At 46.5% G+C, this 26,322-nt stretch overlaps 2 protein-coding genes across 3 annotated transcripts in view; one reads left to right on the forward strand and one right to left on the reverse strand.

Annotated features, from left to right (window-relative positions):
• The first annotated feature begins 6,478 nt into the window (after positions 1-6,478).
• Positions 6,479-18,265, forward strand: TTC9C (tetratricopeptide repeat domain 9C). 2 transcript variants are annotated; one of them, XM_015412181.1, is made up of 4 exons: positions 6,479-6,588; positions 10,274-10,529; positions 12,884-13,066; positions 17,366-18,265. In XM_015412181.1, exons 2-4 carry the CDS (start codon positions 10,292-10,294, stop codon positions 17,458-17,460), a joined length of 516 nt encoding a protein of 171 aa, XP_015267667.1. In that variant the 5' UTR covers positions 6,479-6,588; positions 10,274-10,291; the 3' UTR covers positions 17,461-18,265. The 2 variants fall into 2 exon arrangements, with proteins under 2 accessions (XP_015267667.1, XP_015267666.1); XM_015412180.1 differs by having other exon boundaries at positions 6,479-6,581.
• A 7,766-nt stretch (positions 18,266-26,031) lies between these two features.
• Positions 26,032-26,322, reverse strand: part of LOC107111235 — a 35,957-nt gene continuing 35,666 nt past the window's right edge. The window contains exon 6 of the mRNA XM_015412176.1: positions 26,032-26,318. Coding sequence (XP_015267662.1) covers positions 26,032-26,318 — 287 coding nt within the window. The remainder of the gene's footprint in view (positions 26,319-26,322) is intronic.

Genomic DNA, 26,322 nt, shown 5'->3' on the forward strand with positions numbered 1-26,322 from the left:
GGCCGCCCGATCACACGTCTGGTCGAGGTTCCGTGGTTAGGGGGTGAAGTGCTGATCACATGGCTATCCTGCAGCGCGACGAAGAAGCAGCGCGGTGCAATCACAGCAGCAATCGCTAGGTGCCGCTTCATGGCAAATGGGTGTTTTTTGTATTGAAGTTTGTGCACATGCGCCGTTGGGCGCTTTTGCACATCCTGCGGAGACTTGGGGGGAAAAAACACCCTTGTTCACGATGGAACATCAGCGGGCGCTGGATGCCACGGGATTCCACCGGAAACGCGATCAGACGCCTGCCCTTGCCCCGCGGTGTCCGGAAACCAGTACCTCGTAAGTACTAGTTTTTTACTCCGCATCTTTGGCCGGAAGCCACGGGTTAGCCACGGGAGCACTACACTTCCCAGATGTTGCGGTGTGATCGAGCCCGGAAAATCCGCCTATCATCCGTACCATGTGACCGGGGCCAGTGTTCGTTTATTGAATAAAGTTTGAGTCCAGTGGCACCTTTAAGACCAACAACATTTAATTCTGGGTATAAGCTCTTGTGTGCATGCACTGAAGAAGTGTGCATGCAGACGAAAGCTTATACACAGAATTAAACTTTGTTGGTCTTAAAGGTGCCACTGGACTCAAACTTTGTTCTGTTGCTTCAGACCCACACGGCTGCCCACCTGAAACTATGTTAGTCTATTGTGTGTGTAAAGTGTTGTAAAGTTGCAGCCAAAATACTAGCACTCAAGGGTATCCAGTGAAACTGATGGGTAGTAAGTTCAGGACAGACAAAAGGAACTACTACTTTATACAGACAGTGATTAAAGTGTGGAATGCGCTGCCAGAGGACATAGTGATGGCCAGGGGGTGGGCACCCAGAGGCATGGGTGTCAAGGATCCTAGGATCCAAAATACAAAGGGGGGGGGGAGAAATTGCATATGCAAATGCCTTGATCAGAGGAAAAGTGGTGGGGATAGGGCCAGCGGGTGGCCAGGCAATCATTTGTGGGGGGGAAGACCTCTGTTTTAACTTCGAACATGGACGTGCTTTTATGGTGAGGAGTGCCAGTTCCTCCATGAAAAACTTAGTGAAAAACTCATATTGCTAGACTAAGCACGCTTGTTAAAAAAACTTAAAAGACGGAAAACCTAAGTGATAGTGGGACTTGTACAGCGATGAACAGAGGAGAACCACTAACATTTTGCTATAAGATAGCTGCCCGAGAGTTAATACAGATGAAAGAATCTCCTGTTTCAAGAAACATGCCCAGCAAGAAACTGACCAATAAAGACTGACCAATAAATGCCCTCAACTGACCAATAAATGCCCTCAATGCAGGCAGAGGAGGGGTGGGGGGAGAAAAATCTGATGGAATCTGCATGCTTTGGAATTACCCACAAAGAGAGTGGAAGAAAAACTAAACCAACCAAGCAAAAACTAAACCAACCAAGCAAAAAAATAAAAAAGGCCTAAAATTAAAAACATCATAAAATAATCACAGTGATAAATGCACAAAAAGAACCATATATGACCTGATGTGTTTCGGCCCACAAGAGCCTTCTTCAGAGGTCAAATAGTTCAGAATACAACATGTAATGCAGCCCCTGTTATGCTTGTAAGGTGAGCTGAAACATGTCAGGTCATATTTTTATGAGGCTTTACTTGGGCCCCTAGAAGATTTTTATATGTTTTAGAAATAAACACGTGTGCTTTTGAATTACCTTCAGCTTGGAAGCAAAGGGGGGGGGATCACCACAAAACAACTCTAAAAAAACCCGGGTAAACAGCGAGCTGAAAGCGCACTGAGCGCTGAAGGGAGGAAAAACAATGCAGAATTGGGGGCGGGGGGGACCTGAAGGACATGTATGGTGAAAGCAAGGGAAAACACCCATGCATAATAGGCCAACATCAGTGGAAGGTCTCAGCCTCTATGCCCTGTTGTTGGTCATTCAGAGGAACTGGTTGGAGCCACTGTGTGAGACAGGATGTTGGACTAGATGGACTATTGGTCTGATCCAGCAGGGCGCTTCTTATGTTCTTGTGGCAACCCCCTAGGGCATGGGTGGCCAAACTGTGGGTTGGGAGCCTCATGCAGCTCTTTCACACATATTGTACAGCTCTTGGCAGGGCTGCTGGGAAAGCGAAAGGGAGGCATGCCTCCCTGACTGATTTTCCCTTCCCCAGCCAGTGTTTCTCTCCCCTGGGTAGGTTTGGGGGAGGCAGAGAAAGAAAGCAACTTTAAATGCATTCTCAAAGTCCCCCCTCCCCAGCTAGCTCAGAGAAGAGGAAAGGTTAAGGCGCTTAGGGTTCTTTAGCTTGGAGAAACGACGACTGAGGGGTGACATGATCGAGGTTTATAAGATTATGCATGGGAAAGAGCAGGTAGAGAAAGAGGTACTTTTCTCCCTTTCTCACAATACAAGAACTCGTGGGCACTCCATGAAATTGCTGAGCGGTCGGGTTAGAACGGATAAAAGGAAGTACTTTTTCACCCAAAGAGTGATTAACACTTGGAATTCACTTCCACAGGAGGTGGTGGCGGCTACAAGCATGGACGGCTTCAAAAGGGAATTAGATAAGCATATGGAGCAGAGGTCCATCAGTGGCTATTAGCCACAAGGTATAGATAGGGACTCTGGGGCAAGTGATGCTCTGTCATCTTGGTGCTTGGGAGGGTCAACAGTGGGATGGCTACTAGTGTCCTGGCCCCACTGGTGGACTTCCTGATGGCACTGGTATTTCTGGCCACTGTGTGATACAGAGTGTTGGACTGGATGGGCCTTTGGCCTGATCCAACATTGGCCTCTCTTATGTTCTTATGTTGTTATGACATTTTTCTCTTTAAATCCCTTCTCCAAGCCAAGCCAGCTGGCATGGGGGCATGGCAGGGTTGGAGAACACATTTAAAATTAAAGTTGTTTTCTTTCCACCTCTCCCTTCCTCCCCATTTATTTGCTTTCTTTCCACCTCCCTTTCTCTGTTCCCCCCCTCCCCCCATCTATTTGCTTTCTTTCCACATCTTTCTTTCTTTTCACCATTCTCCCTCCCTGCCTTCCTCCCCCTCATCTATTTGCTTTCTCTCTCTTCCTCCCTCCCTCCCCCTCTGTTTGCTGTTTGTTTTTCTCTCTTCTTTCCACTTTTAATTCTTTCCACCTTTCTCTTTCTCCCTCCCTCCCTCCCCCTCTCTGCCCCATCTCTCTCTCTTTTTCCCCACCTATCTCTTTCTCCCTCTCTTAGACAAATAAATATTATCAGCAAACAAATAAATATAATTGCACAAATAAATATCATTACAAATATCTGTTTTTACCCCTTTTGGGGTTTTTTTGGAAATCTCATTTAATGTTAATAAAAAGCAGATTTGCATATTTTTCAATAAAAGTGTGTGTGTGTGATGTTTGTTCATGTCTTGCAGTTCTCAAACATCTGACAGTTATTCTATGTGGCTTTTTCGTTAAGCAAGTTTGGCCACCCCAGCCCTACGGTTTTTAAGGCAACAGACAAACAGAGGTGGTTTGCCATTGCCTGCAGCAGATACATTTACATTATACTTAAAATGGCCAACAAAAGAACAATAGGAGGCAGGAAATGTTATAAAGAGTTATAAAGAGAAGCTGGTTTAAACTAAGAGGCAATCAAAAGATGCAATCAATGCACTCATTGATTGAGGACCACACCTAACTGTTGACAAATAGGCAAAGTAAGATTAACATCAAACCTAATCCAGGAAAGTACTTCAGGGTGAAACGTGATACAATTAGAAAAGTACAGAGATCATACAGAGATTTATCTGAACCTATTAACATCTGTAAAGGGTGGCTTTTGCTATTTTATTAGACTCTAATGTTGTTGCTGTTCAGTTGCACAGTCGAGCCTGACTCTTCGCAACCCCATGGACCACATCACGCCAAGCCCTCCTGTCTTCCGCTGTCCCCTGGAGTTTGCTTAATTTCATGTTTGTTGCATTAATAATACTGTCTAACCATCTCATCCTTTGCCGTCGCCTTCTTTGACCTTCAGTCTTTCCCAGCATCAGGGGCTTCTCCAGTGAGTGCGCCCTTCTCATTTGGTAGCCAAAGTATTTGAGCTTCAGCTTCAGTCTCTGGCCTTCCAGGGAACAGTCAGGGTTGATTTCTTTTAGGATTGACTGATTTGATCTTCTAGCAGTCCAAGGGACTCTCAAGAGTCTTCTCCAGCACAATAATTTAACAGAATCTATTCTTCGGCACTCAGCCTTCCTTATGGGCCAACTCTCGCAGCCATACATTACTACTGGGAATACCATTGCTTTGACCTATAGAATTAGAATCTATAGGGAGCAAGAAATCACAGATCCTTATTAAAACCTGGAGGGAAGATAGTATTGACTTTTGTGTGTATGTGCATGCGTGTTAAGTGCAATAAAGTTGCTTCCAACTTATGGCAACTCTATAAATCAATGACCTCCAAAACAACCAATCGTTAACAGCCTTGCTGAAGTCTTGCAAACTGAGAGGATCATGGCTTCTTTGATTGAATCAATCTATCTCATTTTGGGTCTTCCCTTTTTCCTTCTACCTTCACCTTTTCCTGGTGTTAGGGTTGCCAAGTGATTCTTCGCTGGGAGCAGGGAGCTCCCAGCCGGCGTCGGGTGTGCGCACACGTGTCACCCGGAAGTGACGCAGGCACACTGGGAACACTGGGAACGCTGGGGGCAGGGCCACAGGCATACAAGGGAAAACCATAGGACTAAACACCGGCATGACTAAACACCAAGGCGCACGGAACGCTGTTATCTTCCCACTGAAGTGGTACCTATTTATCTACTTCCAATTTCTTGCTTTCGAACTGCTAGGTTGGCAGGAGCTGGAACTAGAGATGGGAGCTCACTCCATCATGTGGCACACTCGGGTCTCGAACTGCTGAACTACTGACCTTCCACAGCCTGCAGTTCAGCGTCTTAACCACTTGAGCCACCGCAGCTCCTTCAATGGGTTTAAAAAGGTAAAGGTTCCCTTGCTCGAAAGCCAGTCGAATCCGACTCTAGGGTTGCGGTGCTCATCTCCGTTTCAAAGCCGAAGAGCCAGCGCTGTCCGAAGACGTTTCCGTGGTCATGTGGCCGGCATGACTAAACACCAAGGCGCACGGAACGCTGTTACCTTCCCACCGAAGTGGTCCCTATTTATCTACTTGCAATTTCTTGCTTTCGAACTGCTAGGTTGGCAGGAGCTGGAACTAGAGACAGGAGCTCACCCTGTCTTGTGGCACCCGGGTCTTGAACCGCTGAACTACTGACCTTCCACAGCCTGCAGTTCAGCGTCTTAACCACTTGAGCCACCGCAACTCCTTCTTCAATGGGTTTAGGAGAGTGTAATTCTCTTCAGGATTGTACCGCTGGTAGAATTACTGTTTTATCACACAGGGAAGGCATGCAAAGACCTTTGGAACACCCTCCCTCTTGAGATTTCTCTGGCACTTACGGAACCAGGCTAAAAAGGGGTGTTTTTTACCCAGGCTGTTAAAGAAGGGGTTTTATCTTTTTAGCTAGTTTATGGTTGGATTCTGGTCTGAGACCTGCTTTATTTTTATTTCTTTAATTTTAGGGCACTCAAATGTTGTTTTTAATGGCTGTTTTTGAGTTTTCATATTGAACATTTATTTTGTTTTTTAATTTAATTTATTTACAGTCGGCCTTTCTCTCTGAGACTCCAGGTGGTGCTACCAGACCAGACAGCATTAGGAGACAACCACTACTTAGAATTCTATGGTCTTGGTTTTATTCCTCACCTTCTCAGGCAGGACTTTGAAAGGGCCACGTGCAACCTCCCTAAATAAATAAAGACCAACACGGTAGTAGTCGGCAAAGCTGGATAATGAAGTTTAAGTGGCCAGCTAGGTAAAGACAATTTTTTTGTTTAATGCAATACGGAAATTATTTTAAGGACGAATATGTTTTCATCCACAGTCCCCCATTTCCTATATTTTCCTCAGAGGGGGGAAAAATCTATAAAAATGAAAAACAGGAAGAGCACAAAATTTGAGTCCAGTGGCACCTTTAAGACCAACAAGTTTAATTCTGGGTATAAGCTTTCGTGTGCAGGCACACGTGGGGAGGCAGGGAATTCACAAATACCTCCCCCTCCAATGTTCCCTCTCAGCTGTGGAGCCCTGTGAGCAAAAATTCTACTTTGTGAGCTACTGGCATTAAAGTTGTGAGCGAGCAGTTTGGCTACTGCATAAATGAGTCTGCTCTGGAGCCATCCTTCCTGAGCAAAGACGAAAAAGTGTGAGCTGGAGGCTAAAAAACTGTGAGCTTAGCTAGCTCACACTAACTCAGCTTAGAGGGAACATTGCTTAATGGAGCAAAAGAAAATGCTTCCTATTTGAAAGTGCTTCTGCATCGCTCCCGTCCTCGGAACCAGAAGGCTGGCGCTTCGATCACGTGTCCCCGGAGCTCCTTCCTGGCTGCTTCCCCTTTCTGGCATTTCCCTTCCCTTCCAGGTCATGGAGAGGGCGTGGCGGCGGCGGCGGCTGCGGCCGGGGAAGGGGGAAAGTGGGGTGGGATTCCAAAGCAGCCGCAACCTCGTCTGACCCCCCGATGGCAGCCGCAAAGGTACCAGGTTTGTGATCTGCTGGAAGTGTCTGTTTTTAAGCGAGAAGGGTCTTCCGCTTTCTGATTTTCATCACTCCTGTGCTGCTCCTATTGCTTCAGGGTTTTCTCCTCCCAATGTGTTTTGCTCTCTCTAGTAGACCCGGAGGGATCAAAACACATGTGGAAAGGGGGGGGGGACGGACGATGTCGACCCAAAGCAATAGGGACAAATGAGTGACAAAAATGAGAATGCGGAAGAGCCCAGACAGAAATCGTCACAGGTTTAGGGTTGCCAGCTCCAGGTGGGGAAAGACCTGGAGATTTTGGGAGTGGAGCCTGGGGAAGGCGGGGTTTGGGGACGGACTTCCATGGGGTAAAGTACGGTTGCCAATCTCCAGGTGGCACCTGGAGATCGCCTGTTATTACATCTGATTTCCAGGTGACCGAGATCAGTTCCACCTGGAGAAAATGCCTGCTTTGGAAGGGTGGACTCTGTGGCATTATACCCTGCTGAGTTCCCTCCCTTCCCCAAACCCTGTCCTCCCCAGGCTCTACCCCCAAATCTCCCAAGTATTGCCCAGAGCTGGCAACCCTAGGGTACGATGCCACAGAGTCCACCTTCCAAAGTGTCCATTTTCTCCAGGTGAGCTGATCTCTGTTGCTTGGAGAGCAGTTGTAATAGTGGGAGATCTTCAGCCACCACCTGGAGGTTGGCAACCCAGCCCAGGTTGCATCCCACACATCACTGGAGATTGCACTGTGGTTGCAAGTATAGCCGCCCTGCATGACTGGATTTCCCAAGCCACGATCCCTTTGTAGATGATGATGGTAGAGCAATAGGTGCTGAGCTGTGGATGCTGCCACCAGCGAGGTTCCAGACTCCTCCAGTACTGGATTCAGGACTTCTGCTCTGCCTCACCCAGGCTTAAAAAAAAAAGCAGATTGATTTGTTTGTATTTATTCACATTATTTATAGTCTGCCTTTCTCCCTGGGACTCAAGGCGGATTACACTGAATAAGACAATACAGACAGCAGGATGGGACATCCAATAGACAACACAATAGGATTTGACTAGTAGAAATCTGAAACCACCCAGAAGTATGAAACAGTGCCTTCTCTCTTGTGGCCCACCCACCTTAACGAATGGCCTACCTGATGAAGTTGGGAAGGCTTCCACCCTCCTAGCTTTCCGCAAACCAGGCAAAACTGAATTATTCAAGAGAGCCTTTTGAACAGGAAATAGGACCGCGCTGTTAACAAAATGGTTCAGAAATAAGCTTGGGGTAAAAGATTAACGACTGTACATTGATCCCACTGTGGCCCCGGTCACATGGGCCGGATATCACGCATGGGGGGGAGGCGTGGCTAATTGCCCCAGTGCAGTTTGATCTGCGATTATGCGATCAGACGCACTGGTGGCACACCACGGGTCCTTCCCTTGGTGCCAGCAGGTAAACGCGAATGCCGTGCGCCGGCGCAATCACACCATGGGCGTCTGGAGGCAGCCCGTGGCAAACGTTTACTAGTACCTTGGAGGTACTAGTTTTTTAACGCACATTGTCGGCAGTAAGCCACAGGTGCGCTCCACTTCCCAGATGTTGGGGTGTGATCGCGCCCACCATCCGTGCCTCTCCCATGGCAACTTTGTCGTGTGACCGGGGCCTGTGTATAGTTTGTAATATCTGTTGCAGTAACAAGATCCCTACTATGGAATCTGCACATCGTTTAATGTAATGTTAATACTTATGCTTTGCTTTGCGTGGATCCAGGTGGTCAGATCATCCATGTCAAGGTAGGAGGGGCATTTTCTGGGCCACACTGAGTTGGAAGAAAGCATTTCTTGCAGCTGTGTTAACTTGCTTCCCCAGCTCCAACTTTTTTTCCCCTCATCCCCCTAGGGGGAGGTTTTTATTGGGGTTTTTTCAGACTACAAAACTACAACAGAAAATATAGGAAAGGGAACTACATCTAGGGAATAAAGAAAAAACATAAGAACATAAGAGACGCCAATGTTGGATCAGGCCAAAGGCCCATCCAGTCCAACACTCTGTGTCACACAGTGGCCAGAAATAAGTCCACCACTCTGTGTCACACAGTGGCCAGAAATACCAGGTGCCATCAGGAGGTCCACCAGTGGGGCCAGGACATTAGAAGCCCTCCCACTGTTGATCCCCCCCAAGCACCAAGAAGACAGAGCAGCACTTGCCCCAGAGCCCCTAGCTATACCTTGTGGCTAATAGCCACTGGAAAGGGATATTAGTGAGTAGTTGGAGCTGGACATCCAGCTCCGCCTCTAACTACTCATGTCACTATGATAAGAACATGAGAAGCACTCCAGCTGGATCAGACCAGTGAGGGTCCATCTATTCCAGCATCCTGTCTCACACAGTGGCCAGCCAGTTGCTCTGGAGGTCCAACAACAGGGCACAGAGGTTGAGGTCTTTTCCTGATGTTGCCTCCCTGGCACTGGGATTCAGAGGTTTAATGCCTCTGAACGTAGAGGTTCCCCTCAGTCACCATGGCTAGTAGCCACTGATAGACCTATCCTCCAAGAATCTGTCTAATCTAATGTTGTTGGGGTGAGAAAAGCTGAATTTACTCACCTTTAGCATAGATCCAGGTGGTCACCTGAGTTGGTCTGAAGCAGTAGAACAAATTTAAGACCAATAAAGGTTTATTCAAGGTATGAGCTTTCATGTGCGTGCACACTTTTTCAAATACACTGAAATGGTAGGTAATTTGCTGTTCAGTCCCTGTCTATAAGTCTGAAACCTACCTACCATTCCAATGTATTTGAAAAAATGTGCTCACACATGAAAGCTCATACCTTGAATAAACCTTTGTTGGTCTTAAAGGTGCCACTGGACTCTAAATCTGTTCTGCTTCTTTAGCATAATTATCGAGGAGCTCTGTTGTAGCCAGTTAGCTTATTTAATGCAGGCTGTTCATTGGAATGCTCTTCTAGGGATTAACTTGGCTGGAACTTACCCCTAGATATAGTATGTTTGAGTACCTTCACTTAGCCCTGGAAAATGTGACTGAGTAATAAAGTACTGTGCCTTTGAGCATGTTCAGAGTGCCTTCCTCCAAACACCCAGGAACCATAACTAGCCCTTAAGGTAAAGGTAAATGTTTCCGTTGCTCAAAAGCCAGTCGAATCCGACTCTAGGGGGCGGTGCTCATCTCCGTTTCCAAGCTGAAGAGCCAGCGCTGTCCGAAGAGTTTTCCATGTTCATGTGGCCGGCATGACTAAAGGCCAAGGTGCACAGAACACTGTTACCTTCCCACCGAAGCGGTACCTATTTATCTACTTGCAAGGTCTTGCTTTCAAACTGCTAAGTTGGCAGGAGCTGGGGCCAGAGACGGGAGCTCACTCCGTCACGCGGCACTGGGTCTCAAACTGCCGAGCTACCAACCTTCTGGTCTGCAGTTCAGCGTCTTAACCTCTGAGCCGTTACATACTAGGAATTAGAAACTCTGATTTCCTGGGCCATAGAATATAGCTTCCATTAAGCCCGTGAGCTCTCTTTCACCTCTCTTTTTTGAAGTTTAGCCGGGATAATTTTACTGTTTTCCAGTGGCAGACAGCCTGCACTGTGGTGGATAATGCTGGAATGTTTGGGCCGGTTGGGAGTTCCTGGCCTGTTGGCATCTTTCTGAAAATAAAAGCTTTCCCTTTTCAAGCTAAGAATGTGCTTTATTTTCCTTCTAGGCCTCTTCAGAGGAGACCATGGAGCTGCGGCTTCAGCAGGCCCAGCGCTTCAAGGAGGAAGGGAACCGCTATTACAAAGAGGGGCATTTCCGTGACGCTGTGAGCCGTTACCACTGGGCCCTCCTGCAGGTGAAAGGGCTGGATCCCAGCGTGCCGTGTCCTCTGCAGGAATTAGGCGGGGAGAGGCCTCATGTAACCCTTGAACAGGAACGAGCTCTCCACAGCACCCAAAGCGACTGCTACAATAATCTTGCTGGTAAAGCTACAGGAAAGGGTCCCCGGGCCCTGGGCAATGTCGGAATTAATGCTAGGTCTTGCTGAGGGCCACCCCACCTGAGATCCTCGATTCTGAATCAGGGATAGCCAAACTTGCTTGACGTAAGAGCCACGTAGAATAAACGTCAGATGTTTGAGAGCCACGTGAACAAATGTCACCCCATGTTTTTATTGAAAAATATGCAAATCTGCTTTATTATTAACTGTAAACGAGACTGCCAAAAATAAAAACAAAAGGGTAAAAACTGTTGTTGATAATGATATTTATTTGCCTTCTCCAAGCTTGCGGAAGGGGGGGGGGGAGGCTTTGAGAATGCACTTAAAGTTGCTTCCTTTCTCTGCTCCCCCCTACACACCTCGAGCCTACCCAAGGAGGAGAACACTGGCTGGGGAAGGGAAGACCGATCAGGGGGGCATGCCTCCCCATCGCTTCCCCAGCTGGGAGCCGCACAATATGTGTGAAAGAGCCGCATGTGGCTCCTGAGCCACAGTTTGGCCACCCCTGTTCTGAATATTCCCTTTCAGACGTGTGCCCTTAGGTTGGCTGGTGATGTGAATAGCTCTGAACATGCATAAGGTACCATTCTCTTACCGCTAAGGGCCGTCTGTGGCCTCTTGGTATAATGTTGTTATGCTCTGTGATTCTTTACCTTTTAGTTCAGGGAAAAAAACATGAGAGAGGTTTAGCTAGATCGATAGATAGTTTAGAAAATATACACAGTGTGGAGAAAGTGGAAACTTTTTTCCCTGTCCTTGTCAAATGAAAACTTTGGGTTATCTAGGACTACTAAGCCAGGCAGCGGGGGAAATAAACAAGGATCTAAAACGCTAGGCAAAGTGCAATTGGGGGACATGAGGAGTGTTTTTGTTCCAGTCAGACACGTTGTGTGTGGTGTTCTGCCTGTCACGACGGCTCAGAGGGAATCTTGGTCTGGATGCCCACAGTGGCAGGCCTGCCACTGACAATCAAACTGACTGGCAGTAGATGACACAATTCTTTTTAAAAAATTGTAACGAGTTTTTGTTTATAACAGGTGTTTTCATTAGAATGTTACCCAATAAGTACAGCAGGCCATTCAAAAAGAGATTGTATGTGATGTTTTTCTTGTATGCCAAAATAAATATAGTCACAGTCCATACACATGCAAAAATAAATCCACAAGAACTGTGCACAGTGTGCTCAATATTTCTTTAACAAAAATCGTGAAGTTATGAATATGAAAGTACAAAAGTAATAGTAATACATTCAAGTTATAAATTCAGGTACATAAAGATAGAAGGTTGTTGTCACCTGAATCTATAACTTGAATGTATTATTATTACTTTTGTACTTTCAAATTCATAACTTCACGATTTTTGTTAAAGAAATATTGAGCGCACTGTGCACAGTTCTTGTGGATTTATTTTTGCATGTTTTTCTTGTATGACAGTCAATAAGAGTGCTTGTGGTGGAGTTCTGCTTCTATATGGCATGTGGGCCGTAATAATGACTGACTGATTTCCTTGAATGTAAATAGACTGATGGATGCAGTTTTTGGTCCAGTCTTACTAGTATACAATTCACAGCTTTTACGGATGAAGGGAGGGTTTTTTTCATATGTAATCGATTGTAATACCATTACATAAATTATAATTGTACAAAACAATATTCCATTTGAAAATTGGCTGACATACATTTTTCTGGTCAAGGAGGTTTATACACCACGTTGTCTTTAAGGCTTTGTTGAGGAGATTTTATTAAAGTCTTAACATTCCCTAATCAGAGTTTTTTATCCTTTGCCTCAGCCTTTTGGTTACTCAATTATTTGTTTGGGGTTGAGACTTCTTTCCCTGCTTTTGGTTTCAGTCAAATCTCCACTCTGCCATGAGGGGAACCTCCCTGGTCAGTTATTCTCTGTCAGCCTAACCTAGCTCACAGCGTTCTTGTGAGGGAAAAAATCCAGCTCCTTGGAAGAAGAGTAGGATAAAAATATGTTTGCAAGAGAAATCAGGATTCGAATCTGGGATTAACATGGGCTTCTGTCCATGTGTAATAATGGAACTGAACGTCACAAGTTTTGGCAACTAGCTAGTGGCTTAGATGGCTTTAAAAGGGAGACGAGACAAATTAATGGAGAGACATTTCAGTGACTAAAGAGGACCACCATGTTCAAATTACAATGTATCTCTGAATACCAATGGTGAAGTGATAAACAGCAAGAGAGGGCTGTTGCCTTTATGACCTGCTGGTCTCCCCTGCCCCCAAAGTATCAGTCTGGCTTCTGGATGAAAACGGGGGGCTGAAGGTTTGGGAGTCTCAGACTGATAAGTGGAGTTCTTTTGTTCTGTACGTAGCTTGTCTCCTCCACATGGAACCTGTGAACTATGAGCGGGTGAAAGACTACAGTCTAAAAGTCCTAGAAAGGCAGCCAGAGAACACAAAGGCCCTGTATCGTGCTGGAGTGGCGTTCTACCACCTGCGGGATTATGACAAAGCGCGCCACTATCTCCTGGAAGCTATCGGCAAGCAGCCCAAAGGTAAGGGAGGCTTCAGGAATAACCCGTGAGAGGCTGGCACAAAGCTTGAGACAGCCATTGTGTGGTTTTAAAATTGCGGTCATATTTAATAGGGGAATGCCTCCTGCTCTGGATTAATCCTCCCACAAGAACTACTGCTCAGTGCTCTGGTACTGAAAAAGTCATTAATATAAGCTGGGGGCCTGGGAAACTTGTGGTGGAGGGGGAAATCCCACCCCCTGGTGGTCTTTCCTTCCTCCTCCTCTTTCTTTCTGCCACCCCTCTGCCTTTCTGTCTATGGCCTTTCTGTCTATGGCTTCTCTGCTGTCTCTGCCACCTGGTCCCCTTCTCCATACTGGCTTGCTCACCTGCCAATATGACCCCCCCACACAGACTGCCTGTTGCATTGTTGCCGGCTCCCAGCCATCTCCTTCCTTCCTCATTGTCTCATTCACTGGCCTGCCCACCTGTGCCACTGCAAGCGCCTCTCTTCTGCACTGCTGCCTCTGCAGCTGCTGCTGCCCGCCTTGCTTGGCCAGGCCTTCCCTTTTTTTCTCTCCATAATTCATTGAGGAGAAGTCCAGTTTGGTGTAGTGGTTAAGAGCATGGACTCTAATCTGGGAGAACTGGGCTTGATTCCCCACCTCTCCACATGCAGCTGCTGGCGTGACCTTGGGTCATTCATAAGTTCTTTCAGAGCTGTTCTCTCGAGAGCTCTCTCAGCCCCACCTACCTCACAGGGATTGTAAGCCACTCTGAGACTCCTTCGGGTAGTGAAGGGCGGGGTATAAATCCAATCTCTTCCTCTTCTTCATGAATGGCTACTAAAGGGAACCTCCATATACAGAGGCAGTAAACCTTGGAATACCAATGCTAGAGAGCAGTATCGGGGGAGGGCCCCTCTTTTCAATCTGAAGCCATCTCTGTCCTTTTGTTTACTGCAAAATCACGCTGGAAAGATAAAACACTATCAGACCTGTCACTCTGGCACAAAAAATTATGGGACCTTTATAATCATGGCTAAAATCACTGACAACTTATCGTACCTTACCTCCCAAACATCTTCCTCTAACTTTGTGGCGATTTGGTTCCTCATTATGGAATATCTGACATAGCAAGCTGATATTCCTGACGTAATCGACACTGTATGTCTGTGGCAATTTTGAACGATCTTTTGGTTCTTTTAATATTCAGATTAATACGGAGAAAAGGAAAACAGAGCAAATACTGTTTAAAAAGGTAAAGGTTCCCTTGCTCGAAAGCCAGTCGAGTCCGACTCTAGGGTTGCGATGCTCATCTCCGTTTCAAAGCCGAAGAGCCAGCGCTGTCTGAAGACGTTTCCGTGGTCATGTGGCCGGCATGACTAAACACCAAGGCGCACGGAACACTGTTACCTTCCCACCGAAGTGGTACCTATTTATCTACTTGCAATTCCTTGCTTTCGAACTGCTAGGTTGGCAGGAGCTGGAACTAGAGACGGGAGCTCACTCCGTCATGCGACAACTCAAGTCTCGAACTGCTGATCTACTGACCTTCCACAGGCTGCAGTTCAGCGTCTTAACCACTTGAGCCACCGCAGCTCCTAAATACTGTTTACTCACTACTTATTGTATGTATATAGATTAGCCTTGATGTATTATGGTTAATTTCTTGGTTATTGAAGTATCTTTGTTATTGAAATATACTGCACTGTCTCATCTTGTTCTTCTTACTAGGGAGAAAATGCAATATATATAATTAATAATAAAAACAGGATGTCGGACTAGATGGAACACTGGTCCAGTACCACTGGTCATCACTTACTTTGCTACTTCAGTTGGTTCATGCTGCTCCTTTGTAGATCTCACATTCCCACCTCTCCTGCTGCCATTTGCTGTTTATCAGATGGCTAAGCAACCTTCAGAATTGCAGTTGATGTTTTCTCCCTCATAGGTTGAGGTTTGTGGGCTTTTTAGAAGTCTCTCTACTTTTTTTTTTATGGAGCTGCGGTGGCTCAAGTCGTTAAGACGCTGAACTGCAGGCTGTGGAAGGTCGGTAGTTCAGCAGTTCGAGACCCGGGTGTCGCATGACGGAGTGAGCTCCCGTCTCTAGTTCCAGCTCCTGCCAACCTAGCAGTTTGAAAGCAAGAAATTGCAAGTAGATAAATAGGTACCACTTTGGTGGGAAGGTAACAGCGTTCCGTGCGCCTTGGTATTTAGTCATGCCGGCCACATGACCACGGAAACGTCTTCGGACAGCGCTGGCTCTTCGCCTTTGAAACGGAGATGAGCACCGCAACCCTAGAGTCGGACTCAACTGGCTTTCGAGCAAGGGAACTTTTACCTTTTACCTACTTTTTAAATTTTTTATTTTTAGATTTTTCTGCAGACCTGGGTTTCCCCCCAACTTTGTAGAAAGATCTCCTTTATCTGTACATGGCACTAATCACCAGATATAATTATCCAAATCCAAATCAGTATTAGATACAATTGTTCTCTTCAGACTGAGCATGGAAAAGGTGGCAACGAAAAATAAGATGGACAATATTCTGGGCTGTAAAGCCTGTAAATCTTGCTGGGAGCTAGTGACAACTGTGGATTGTTTCTCAAAGGCTTCCTGAAGGTACTACAAACAGGACACTGGATCGGATAAACCTGTGGTCCAGTCTTGCAAAACTGCTTTTCTTACAGAGCGGTTATTAAAGACCAATATGGGGGCCCTTATCCATGATGGCATCTTGAGAAGACTCAATGGCAGTCAGTTAAGATCCTTTCTGTTGTGGGGAGGGGAAGGGAAAGGAGTTTGGAAGCCGCTCTGAGACTCCAAGTGAAGGGTGGGGTATAAATCCAATCTCTTCTTCTTCTTCTTCTTCTCTTCACAAGCCTGGCTCTCTGCACCTCTGCCTGCGGAGGTGAGACGGCGGGTAGCCAGAGTGGGTTTTTTCAGTGGTGGCCCCTCACCTTTGGAAACCTTGAGCCTCACCTGAATAGCCTCGAACAGGACTATGAGGAGCCAGCATAGCAGTTTTCTAAATAAATGTTTTTGGCCTATGGAAGCTTCATTAAAAAAAATCTTACCTGCACTGTACTGATTATATTTTGGCTATATGCAGTAATAGGCTTAAGGAACTGGATTGGCAAAAAAAAAACCCTCGCTTCATCTGACCCTGGGGCAGGGATCCCCAACCTTTTTGAGCCTGTGGACTCCTTTAGAATTTTGACAGAGGAGGGTGAGCACAACCACAAAATGGCTGCCACAAGAGGCGGGAGCCAACCATAAAATCTCAGGGAGTGACATCATGCACCATCTCTAATCGTAGCTTTTCGGTATTTCATCAGAAGCTCCGCTCAACAGAAGCTCCGTTTCATCAGAAGCTCCGTTCATTTTTAAATGAACATATTGTTTTAAAATATTTTCTTGCATATACACAGCTGGCCTCCAGGCCTATAGTGAAGATCCTTGTGCTGTGGTGACAGCTGCTACAACTTTTTTTAAAAATCTGCACAGCCAATCAGATCTCCAGTGGCCAGTCAGAAGCACTGCTGGGCAAAAGCCCCATCTGGCCATTGCCACTTTCTAAAACACTTGCTAGGCAATGGAAAATGTGCCCATGGGCACCGTGTTGGGGAACCATGCTCTAGGGGAAGCATCACTAGCGAACGAGACAGAAGTGTCAGTTTTTCCTGTTTCCCCTTACGCACTGCAACCACCTGTATTGCATGACTACAGGTACCCAGTACCACCTTTTTAGCCCTTTCAGGGGAATGATGGAGGAAGGGGGAAGGCAGGAAAAACTGCCGGCAGCTTACACAGGGTGGTGTACAAGATCTTGTGTGTAAGCCCTGTTGCACCCTCCCACCCAGTTTGGTGTAGTGGTTAAGTGCTTGGACTCTAATCTGGGAGGACCGGGTTTGATTCCCCACTCCTCCACTTGCACCTGCTGGATGACCTTGGGCAAGCCATAGTTCTGGCACAGCTGTCCTTGAAAAAGAGCAGTTTCTGTCAGAGCTCTCTCAGCCCCACCTACCTCACAGGGTGTCTGTGGTGGGGAGGGGAAGGGAAAGGAGTTTGTAAGCCGCTCTGAGACTCCCTTGGGTAGTGAAGGGCGGGGTATAAATTCAATCTCTTCTTCTCCTTTTTGTCTTCTGGGAGGATTTGTGATCCAGTTGTCACCCCCTTCGTGAGCAGGTGTGGTTACCTGGCAACTTATGGGCCTGATCCACAAAATAACTTTCTTATGACCACCAGCTGCTGTCCTAAATGTTTGAACAAAACATATCTACTGCTTTTAATGGTAGTCTTCATTTTCTTTTTTTGCCTTTTCTCTCTTTGCCATGGAAGATGCCAATGTGAAGCGTTACTTGCAGTTGACAGAGTCCCAGCTGAGCAGCTACCACCAAAAGGAGAAGCAGCTTTATATGGGGATGTTTGGATAGAGGTAGCGGTTTCTGCCTAGTTGTACCTGGATGTGAAGTCGGCCTGGATCCCATTTTTCTTGCGGGCTGTACCTGGTCGTTGGCTCTGAAGGTTCCAGACATGTCATGCCTTGATGTGCTTAATAGCCAATTTAGCCTCTGAGGATGTGAAAAGGGAGAGGCCTGGATAACTTTCTTCAATGTCACCATTTTGGAATGGAAATAGATTGGGGATGGATGATACGGCCCCGTAATGGTCCCCTCCCTCCTCTGGAGCTGAAGCAGGAACCACAGTGGGCAGATCTGATGGTTATTTCCTTTGTTGGTTCATAAATTGTTTTGGGAATTCCCTTTTATCTTTGTGTCTTATTCCTTTTTGCTTAAAAATAATAAAGGGCCTGAGGTTATGAGGCCCACTGAAGTCAGGCCCCTTTCCGTCCTGATTTTGGGTTCCTGTCCTAGTGGGAAATAGTAGTCTTTTTTAACTAGTAGAAGATTGTTAGGTCGGTTTTGGGTTTGGTTTTTAGCTGCCCCCTCCCCACCATTTGGGTCTGGAGGGTAAATCTGGGATGCTTTATATTTTTTGTGCCCCTGTTGCCGTAGTGACTGTGGCTAGGCCTCTCCTGCGGCTTGTCGTCACCCATGGCAACAGTGTCCTAGAGCATCAGCTAGACTCAGCTTTGCCATGCGGCCTCTTTGGCAACCCAGGTGGGCAGCAGACACCTTGGACCATGCAACAATAGACTGGCCACCTCTGTTCTACTGCATGTGTGCTAAGTGCCATAAAATCACTTCCAACGTACAGCAACCCTGGGCTCTTCCGCATTCTCACTTTTGTCACTTGGGTGTCCCTATTGCTTTGGGTCCCCCCCTGCCCTTTTCCACATGTGTTTTGCTCCCTGTGGAACTACTAGAGCAGGGGTGTCAAACATGTGGCCCGGGGGCCAGATCAGGCCCGCAGTGGAACTGGCCATCTCCTGCTTCCAGTTCTGCTGCTGCTGCTGCATCATAGCGTGCTGCGCCAGACTCTCTTAATCACTCAGCCATTTCATGTTTTAACCTGGGTCCTAGACTTAGAACTCTTGAGCATGAGATTTCGGCGGTGAATGTCAATAAATCAAAAATAGGTTTGCAGCTTACAGAGCTAATGTTTTAAAGCATGTTTTAAAGTTAAAAAAAAATCTTTGTGTTTGTGTCCTTTATAAAGTTTATATCTCCACTACCTGGCATTATATTTTATGACACATGTTGCCCAGCCCAACAAGGTCCCATTTATGTCAGATCCGGCCCTCATAACAAATGAGTTCGACACCCATGTACTAGAGAGAGCAAACCACATTTTTTTTGGGGGGGGGAGAACCCTGAAGCAACAGGAACACACAAGTGATGAAAATCAGAATGCGGAAGAGCCCCCTATGAATTAGTGACCTCCAAAGTATCCTTGGTGTCTCATCATAGGGCTTTCATGGTCAGAGATTATCAGAAGTGGTTTACCATTGCCACCTTCTGCGCAGCACTAACCAGGGTTAGCTAAAGTAACACTGCCCTTGTCTATTGTAGATCCTCTGCCAGTGTCACCTTCCGCTCAATACCTTACCCTTCCAGGATTCCTCCGCCTCCATCACCGTTGGAACTGTTCTTTCTCTTCTGCTAATGTGCCCTTTGGTTCCTGATGGGGCTTGGATGCGGCCTAGTCTAGTATCTCTGGCTGTGACCATTCCCCCTGAGAGCTAGTGTGGTTTAGTGGTTAAGAGCAGCGGAATTGAGTGTTTTGAGATTCAAGATACAGAAAACCTACTCTTCTTCTAATTCTGCTAGGAGTTTAGCCTTGTAATAGTCTAACCGCCTTACAGTATTGCTCTTTGCTTCCCCGACACACACAAACCTGCATGCGTGGACTGAAATGTGTTTTCTCCACTCCTTGCACCCTTATTTCCATGCTTGCTAATCACCTGCATACAAAAATGGGGGTTGGTTGCTTCCCTTTGTAATGCTTAAGCACAAGTAGGAGGAGAGTGGTTGGTAATTTTCCTCGCAGATTAAGGTTGGGTACAGTACAGGACTACATCCTCCTGAATTCATTGGGAGTTTCTAAGTATACATGCAAAAGAATGGGCTGTAATGCACACAGCCCCTCCAGAGAAGTCCTGTTCCTGCAAGGGGTGATTCTTGGAGAAGAAAATGGTGTAGGCCCCAAGAGGGGCTTCCTGGCTGACCGGAGAGGAAGAGGTGTGAGAGCCCAGCTACAGGGAGAGAAGGGATTCTAAAGGTGAGCTTTGCCTTCACAAGCTAGTGTGTTTTTTTACAATCGCCTCTCCTGCTATTTCCATAAAGGCAGAAGTCTCGATTCTTTATTGGCTGTCCTCCTCCAGCTGCGACATCCCAACAAACATCCTTCATTCCTGCCACGCACCGTCTCCCGCCTGGCTCTTGAGCAAATACTTCTCTCCTTTGGCAGCAGCTGAGAAAGGGGGCTGTTTGCTTTTCTCAGCTGCCCTCCGTGACCTTCCCTTTGCAAACACACAAGACACCAGCAAGATCTTGCTGTGGGTGGGTGTTGTGTGTACAAGTCCACGTTCTTATAATCCCTTTCCTGCCTGCTAGCATACATGGGTAGTAGCCCAACCGTGGCAGCCTACAAACCTCAACCGTTTTCATTTGGCTGCATGCGAACCTCAGTTTCTGGTCTGTTTTTTTTTTCCCCAGTCCCCAAAACAAGCTTCTAGCCCTAATGGGGACAGTATTTGCAAGTGAGAACAGCAGCCAAGAAGCTTCGGTTCAGAGCACACAGACGCTGGCTGGTAACCATCCCGCTCTACTCCAATGACATATCGTGTGCTTAATAAAAATGTCAGATTGCTGTTCAGTGGCCCTAAAAGACTGGAATGGTATCCCTCTTAAATCAGGCTACACAATCCAGGCCAGGGCACAGCGTGCTCCCAGGAGAGATTCATACAGAGCAAGCGATTCAAGTCAGGTTGCCAATTGGCCAGGATCAGACCAGCTCGACCTGTTCCAACCCCTTTTACCAAGAGGTTTGATCTGCAGAAATCAGTAAGCAAAGCTCTCCATCAGTAAGCAAAGCTTTCCGTGGAACAGAGCTGAACACGGTCACCTTGAGAATTGCTGGAGATCAGATTGCCCTTAAAGCAGCAGCAGCAGCAGCTACAAGCAGTGAAAATGCGGTTCTGTTGCATGCCAGGACCTGTTCAGGATCAATCCATCTCTTATTGCAAGTAGCACTAGGTGCACAAGAAGAGATTTAAGTTTGGAAAACAGGTCAGCACACCCCCTGGGCATTCATCCAAGCACTTGCTGATGGAATTCAATGCTTGGAATTCAAAGTTTATTTGGGGGGGGGATGATCCGGAGGCCTATGCCTGGTTCAGGAATGGTACTGATGCCACTGGTTTCAGACAGCAAGGTCTGGGGGGTAAATCTTGCATTGGCAATTAAAAGTTTTCAACTAAACTTTAGGAACAGTTCATGACAGAGCAGTTCCTCAGTGGAACAGGTGTCCTCAGAAGGTGGTGGGCTCTCCTTTGGAAGTTTTTAAGCTGCGGCTAGGTGGCCATCTTACAGCGGTGCCGAGCAGATTGTGAGAGGGAGGGCAAGAAGGGATGAGTCAGTGCTCAGCTCTCATGTCCCTTTCCTTACATACCTAGGATAACACCGATCACCACTTTGGGGTCAGGAAGGAATTTTCCTCCTGGCCAGCAATCATGTCCCCCCCTCAACCTCCTCCAGACTGAAAATTCCCAAGTCCCTCAAGCCTTTCCTCCTAGGCTTGGTCTCCATCCACAGCCATCAACACACAAGCACCAGCACAGCAGCTACTAAGGCCCTATGGAACTCACTGCCACATGATGCCCTTTGTTAATCAGACTAGACAAACTCAACACCTAATTCTGTTGACAGCCATTAAACAGTTGACCATTCTGTGGCTCTAATTTAAACTGCTAAGAGTGATTTTCTGACAGAACTCATTGCTCTGTCATTCCCCCCCCCACAAGACTGAGGTAACTCCAAACAAGAAAAAAAATCACTTTGTTCACTTTATAATTTAATCAGAGATCATTTCCAAAGGAGGAGCCATACTGAGTGATAGCAGCAAAATGTCTCCTCAGAATTTTTCCTTACTATCTGCTTCAAGATGGAACAGGCTCTTTGTGACTTAATGATACCTTGACGTACCCTTGGGCTTGTCCCCCTTCCTCAACGCACCTCATTAGCATAAAGGCTGCTTTAAAGCTGGGCCCCTGAGTAATTATGACATTCCACAGTGGATGAGGGACTTGTCCTCATTAACAGATTCCATTTCTTGAAGAATAGCTGTATTCAGACAGGTGACTGGCCCACAACATTGTGGTGCCTGGGGCAGAATACCCATGTGGCATTTCTTGCTCCTCTCTGGTGATTAGGCAAACACAACTGCCAATGCACCATTGTTTCCCGGTTCCCCAAAGTCTGCCCCCCAAAAAACTTGGGTCACCTTGGTCTGGAACTTGCCCTGTTTCTTGGCCTTGGGAAGTCTTCTGTGCTGAAATTCACACCAAAGAAGATTCTGTGGTACAATCTTAAGAAACTGAGCTACAACTTTGGAAGGAATGAACCCTCACCTCTGCCTTGAAACCTTTAAGTAATCTTGGAGCTCAACCAGAAGAGAGAGAATAATACCCTACATGGTAGCTTGAAGGCTTATAAGGTAATGTATATGAAACCCTTTGATCACTCTAGAGTGACCATCTTTTCCTGTATGAACTTTGACATCAATTGAGATCATCGTTGGCCACTGTTCTTTGGGTACCTTCAACTCTGAATGTTTAAGTGTGCTGTTTCTGTGGCTTTGTGGAGCTCCCTCCTGAGGAGGAACCATTCTACTGGAGGCTAGGGCACACAATAGGAAAGAAAAGCACAGTAACTTCTAGAAGCCATCCACCAGTAAAGGGTCCAGAACTGCACCATTATGCTCATGTTGTAAGGGACACCTAAGGCGTGGAAGACATTAATAATTGTACAGAACAGATTCAAGTCCAGTAGTATCTTAGAGACCCACAAGATAAGTGATGAAGGAAGCTTTGACTCTCAAAAATTCTTGTTTTCTAAGGTGTTACTGGAATTGAATGAGGGTTGCCAGGTCCCCCCTGGCCACCAACGGGGAATGAGGGTTGCAGGGTTGCCTGATCCAGGCTAGAGAGTTGGGGATGAAGTCTGGGGAGAACAGGAACCTCAGTGAGATACAATGCCATAGAGTCCACCCTTCAGAGCATCCATTTTCTTCAAGGGAAGCAATCACTGTAGTGTGGAGATGAGCTGTAATTCCAGGGGATCCCCAGGTCCCACCTGGAGGCTGGCATCCTAACTCGAATTGAGTTCTACTGCAGACCGATATGGCTACCCTCTGAAATTAATTTGTACACATCTCCAACTGAGGTTAAGTAGCCTACTTGGGACTGATTTGGCTGATCCTATCCTGCCCCCCCCCCGCCAAAATCATGGGGCTGACACTGGGGTGAAGAATACTGCCCCCCCCCGCCAAAATCATGGGGCTGACACTGGGGTGAAGACACAGATGCAAACAGGGCACAGAATATACATTGCCTCACTTAGGACACTTTTGAAAGCCACCTATTCCTTGGTTTGTTTGTTTTTTTAAAAAGCAGCAATAGAAAAGTAGCATATTAAGCAAAATTAGAGGACCAAGGCTTTCAGGGGTACAATATTTGCACAGTACACACATGCGGAGAAGAGTAGCCACAGCTATGAATGTCACCTTTGGAACTGTGAATGCGAGCTTCAAACTCTACAAAAAAAACAGCATTCCGAGCTTACAGCATCAACTTGAGTGGAGAATCAAACCCCCCCCCCCCAAACAAGCAGGCTTAGACTTGCAAATCCGTCCTCTACCATCTTGCAGTCTCCATAATTACTGTTATTACCCACATGGTGCCAGGAATCACATAAACAGCAATTTGCTTAGCCCTTCAAGCCATCAGTTAACAGCAGCAGAGGTGGCTGGAATGCAGAATTTTTCTCGGGAGGCACAAGAAGGCCAGGCTGCAATGTCCTCTCGCTTGCTTCTAGGGAAAAAAGTCTGTATACTAAACATGGTTTTAGTTATAATGGAAGCATATAAGAGAGGCAGGTGGGTGGGGAAACGCATTCACCCCTTTATCTTCAGCTAACTGTAGCACCCCACGCCACAATATAGAACTTGCAAAATAAGACGCTATTGTGTGGAAGTCAAAAATGAACCTGAGTGGAGACAACACATTAGAATGGGGAAGTCATGTAGGCTAGGTGAGATGTGCTGTGACTGCAAAAATAAAGAAGAGTAAGTGACCTCAAAACTAGAACCAACTGGTCTGGATCAACCCATGCTAACTACGAAGAAAAGATACTGAAGAAACCAGTTTCACTGAGAAATTTCCATGTATATGTTCTAACTGAGCATGCCTATCTGGGGAACTATAAATGTACTTGGGAGAGGTAATAACCCTCCCCCCGGTTGAGATTCCACTTCTGCTGCCTCCTGCAATCGTACAATAAAGAATTCAACAGCTTTTGAAATTATTTTTAGTGTCTTTTTTCAACAACAACAATACCCTGAAGCATTGTGGGACAAAAGGTCACTTCCAGTGTCTCCTATTGACTGTGTTTATGAAAAGGTTCTTCTCTGCTACATCCTGTGCAAAGTTTACCTGCACACTTTCTCCAGTACCAAGAAGACTACCCCTCTTTTTGAGCCTGATGCAGTGTAGCGATAAAGCAACAAAATGGCTGCAGCAGGAGGCTAAATCGCCTACAAAATGGCTGCCACAGCTTAACTTCAGCCACACAGTGAAGATCCTTGTGCTGTGGTGACAGCTGCTGCCAAAGCAATGTTTAAAAAAATCTGCACATCCAATCAAATGTGCAGTGACCAATCAGCAGCCGTGCTGGGCAAAAGCCACAACTGGCCACACTTGCTTTCTAAAAACACTTAAGAACCAGGAAAGGTAGTGGGCATTATGACACTCATAGACACCACACTGGGGACCACTGATCTAGCTAGACTATAATCCTGTGGTGTCTACAGTGGTGGTTAAAAAAAAGTTCCTCACCAGGGTAGATTGGCTGCTTACTGTGAGAAATCCTAGTGGGCCCAGTTCACCCTTTATTAATCTAGGGCTGTTGTCCTCCACCTTCAACATGAGCCTCAGATGAGGCTGTGATTTCTGTTGGACTTCCACTGAAAACATTAGAATCCAAATTCCTTAACATTCAAATTCAAAAAGTTCTTGTCACAAAAAGTGAGTTACCGCAGCACAGAATTTTTATTTATTGCTCACAATACACAAAGCCCTGGTGTCAGGTGTGGACTTTTAAATGACACCTGAAAAGAAATCCTCCATTTGGAAACATCATTACACTGAGGGCTTTAAATCTCCCACTGTTAACATTCCTAGCAGTTTCTCACAGCAATGAGGGAGAAAGACCAGGTTTGATTATTTTTTTTTAAAAAAGGTCTAACCTCAACAGTATACATTTACATTTAGAAAAAAAATTGAGGTCCACAGTTTTAGACAGCAAGAGAACTCTTTTAGAAACAAAGGTTAAGCTGGTGCTTCGTGCTATAAGGATTTGGGTAATCTAGTATCCATTTCCTTTAAACATGGTTGAAGTACTGAAGAGAAATTTTTCGAAAGGTGTTTGGATGTTCCTTGACAAAGCCCGTTAAGGGCTGAAGTAGGAAAAGCAAGAAAAACCCCGGCCACTATTCACAGGGGTCAGTTATGAGGTTGCTTTCCTAACACAAATTAATACTCGTATCGGAAAAGGGAGGTATATTAACAGCACAAGAAAAGGCTGCATCAATTTCAGGCCTGAAGCACCAGTCAGGAAGCCAAGACACTGAACGCCCACAAAGTTTCCAGAACAAAATGTACATTCTTTGATATTACTATCAGGGCTTACACAATCTGCAAATCACAAAGTCAAATGTGGCCCAATGCCCACCATGTACATTGGCTGGCTGGACATTTGACAAATCTCCTGGTTTTTTTGCTAAGTTTCCTGGACTGAAAAATGGGGATGGAGGAAGGGAGACACTGTGTTGTGCTTTGTGGATTACAAATTGTGTAGGCTTCAGCCCTTCTTCCACCATCAGAAAGAGTAACTTTTTGGAAAGAGAACTGTAGGGAAGAATGATTTCTTTTTAGGGGAAACAGGCATAGCTGCGCTAGTCTTTCTGCCCCTCTACGTGTTTATGCTGCAAACACATGAAAACACTGTAGGGAGAGGTTCAGAGAAGGCTGTCACAAGACCTTCCCCCTTCCATCAAGTACTCTTTTTGGGGGGAAACACACAGCAGAAAGAAGAACATACACAGCCTAAAGAGGGGAGGAGATATAAGAATCTGGGTGTCAGGTGAGAGGAAGAAGCCCAAGAGGCAGTTCCGTTTGTCCAAGTGAAGAAGAAACTTTTCCCAGGTGACAGTAAACAAGATGCCCTTTCAGGAGCATCAACCTAGAACCTCGTAACAGGATAAGAAACAACCGCGTCCCACCCTATCTTCCAGCCTCGTCGTAGCATCATCGAAGGGCAGAGGGATCACTTGGGGGCTCTGGCACCCTTGATGGATCGGGACATCATCCTCTTGAGCTCCTTAAATGAGCGACTGCGGCGAAGCTTGAAGCTGCCCACCGGCAGGTCGGTGGAGTCTAAGGTGGCAGAGCCATGGGGCCATCTGTCACCAAGGTGATGGAGGATCCAGTCGCCGTTCAGGCTGATGGCGCTCGTGGCGTCTGCCTCACCAAGACCGGAGCCACTGCCAGCAAAGCCAGCCCGCTGCCGGGGCGGCAGGTCCAGATGACTGCCCCCCAGGAAGCAAAAGGATGCTGG

Source organism: Gekko japonicus, unplaced genomic scaffold (assembly GCF_001447785.1).
Source record: "Gekko japonicus isolate JY-2015 unplaced genomic scaffold, Gekko_japonicus_V1.1 scaffold2386, whole genome shotgun sequence".
NCBI lineage: Eukaryota > Metazoa > Chordata > Lepidosauria > Squamata > Gekkonidae > Gekko > Gekko japonicus.

Excerpts from the sequence above, each read along its gene's own strand:
- TTC9C (XM_015412180.1), top strand. Across the intron at positions 10,530-12,883 it reads CTGCTACAATAATCTTGCTG|CTTGTCTCCTCCACATGGAA; the intron begins GTAAAGCTACAG and ends TTCTGTACGTAG. Across the intron at positions 13,067-17,365 it reads TATCGGCAAGCAGCCCAAAG|ATGCCAATGTGAAGCGTTAC; the intron begins GTAAGGGAGGCT and ends TTGCCATGGAAG.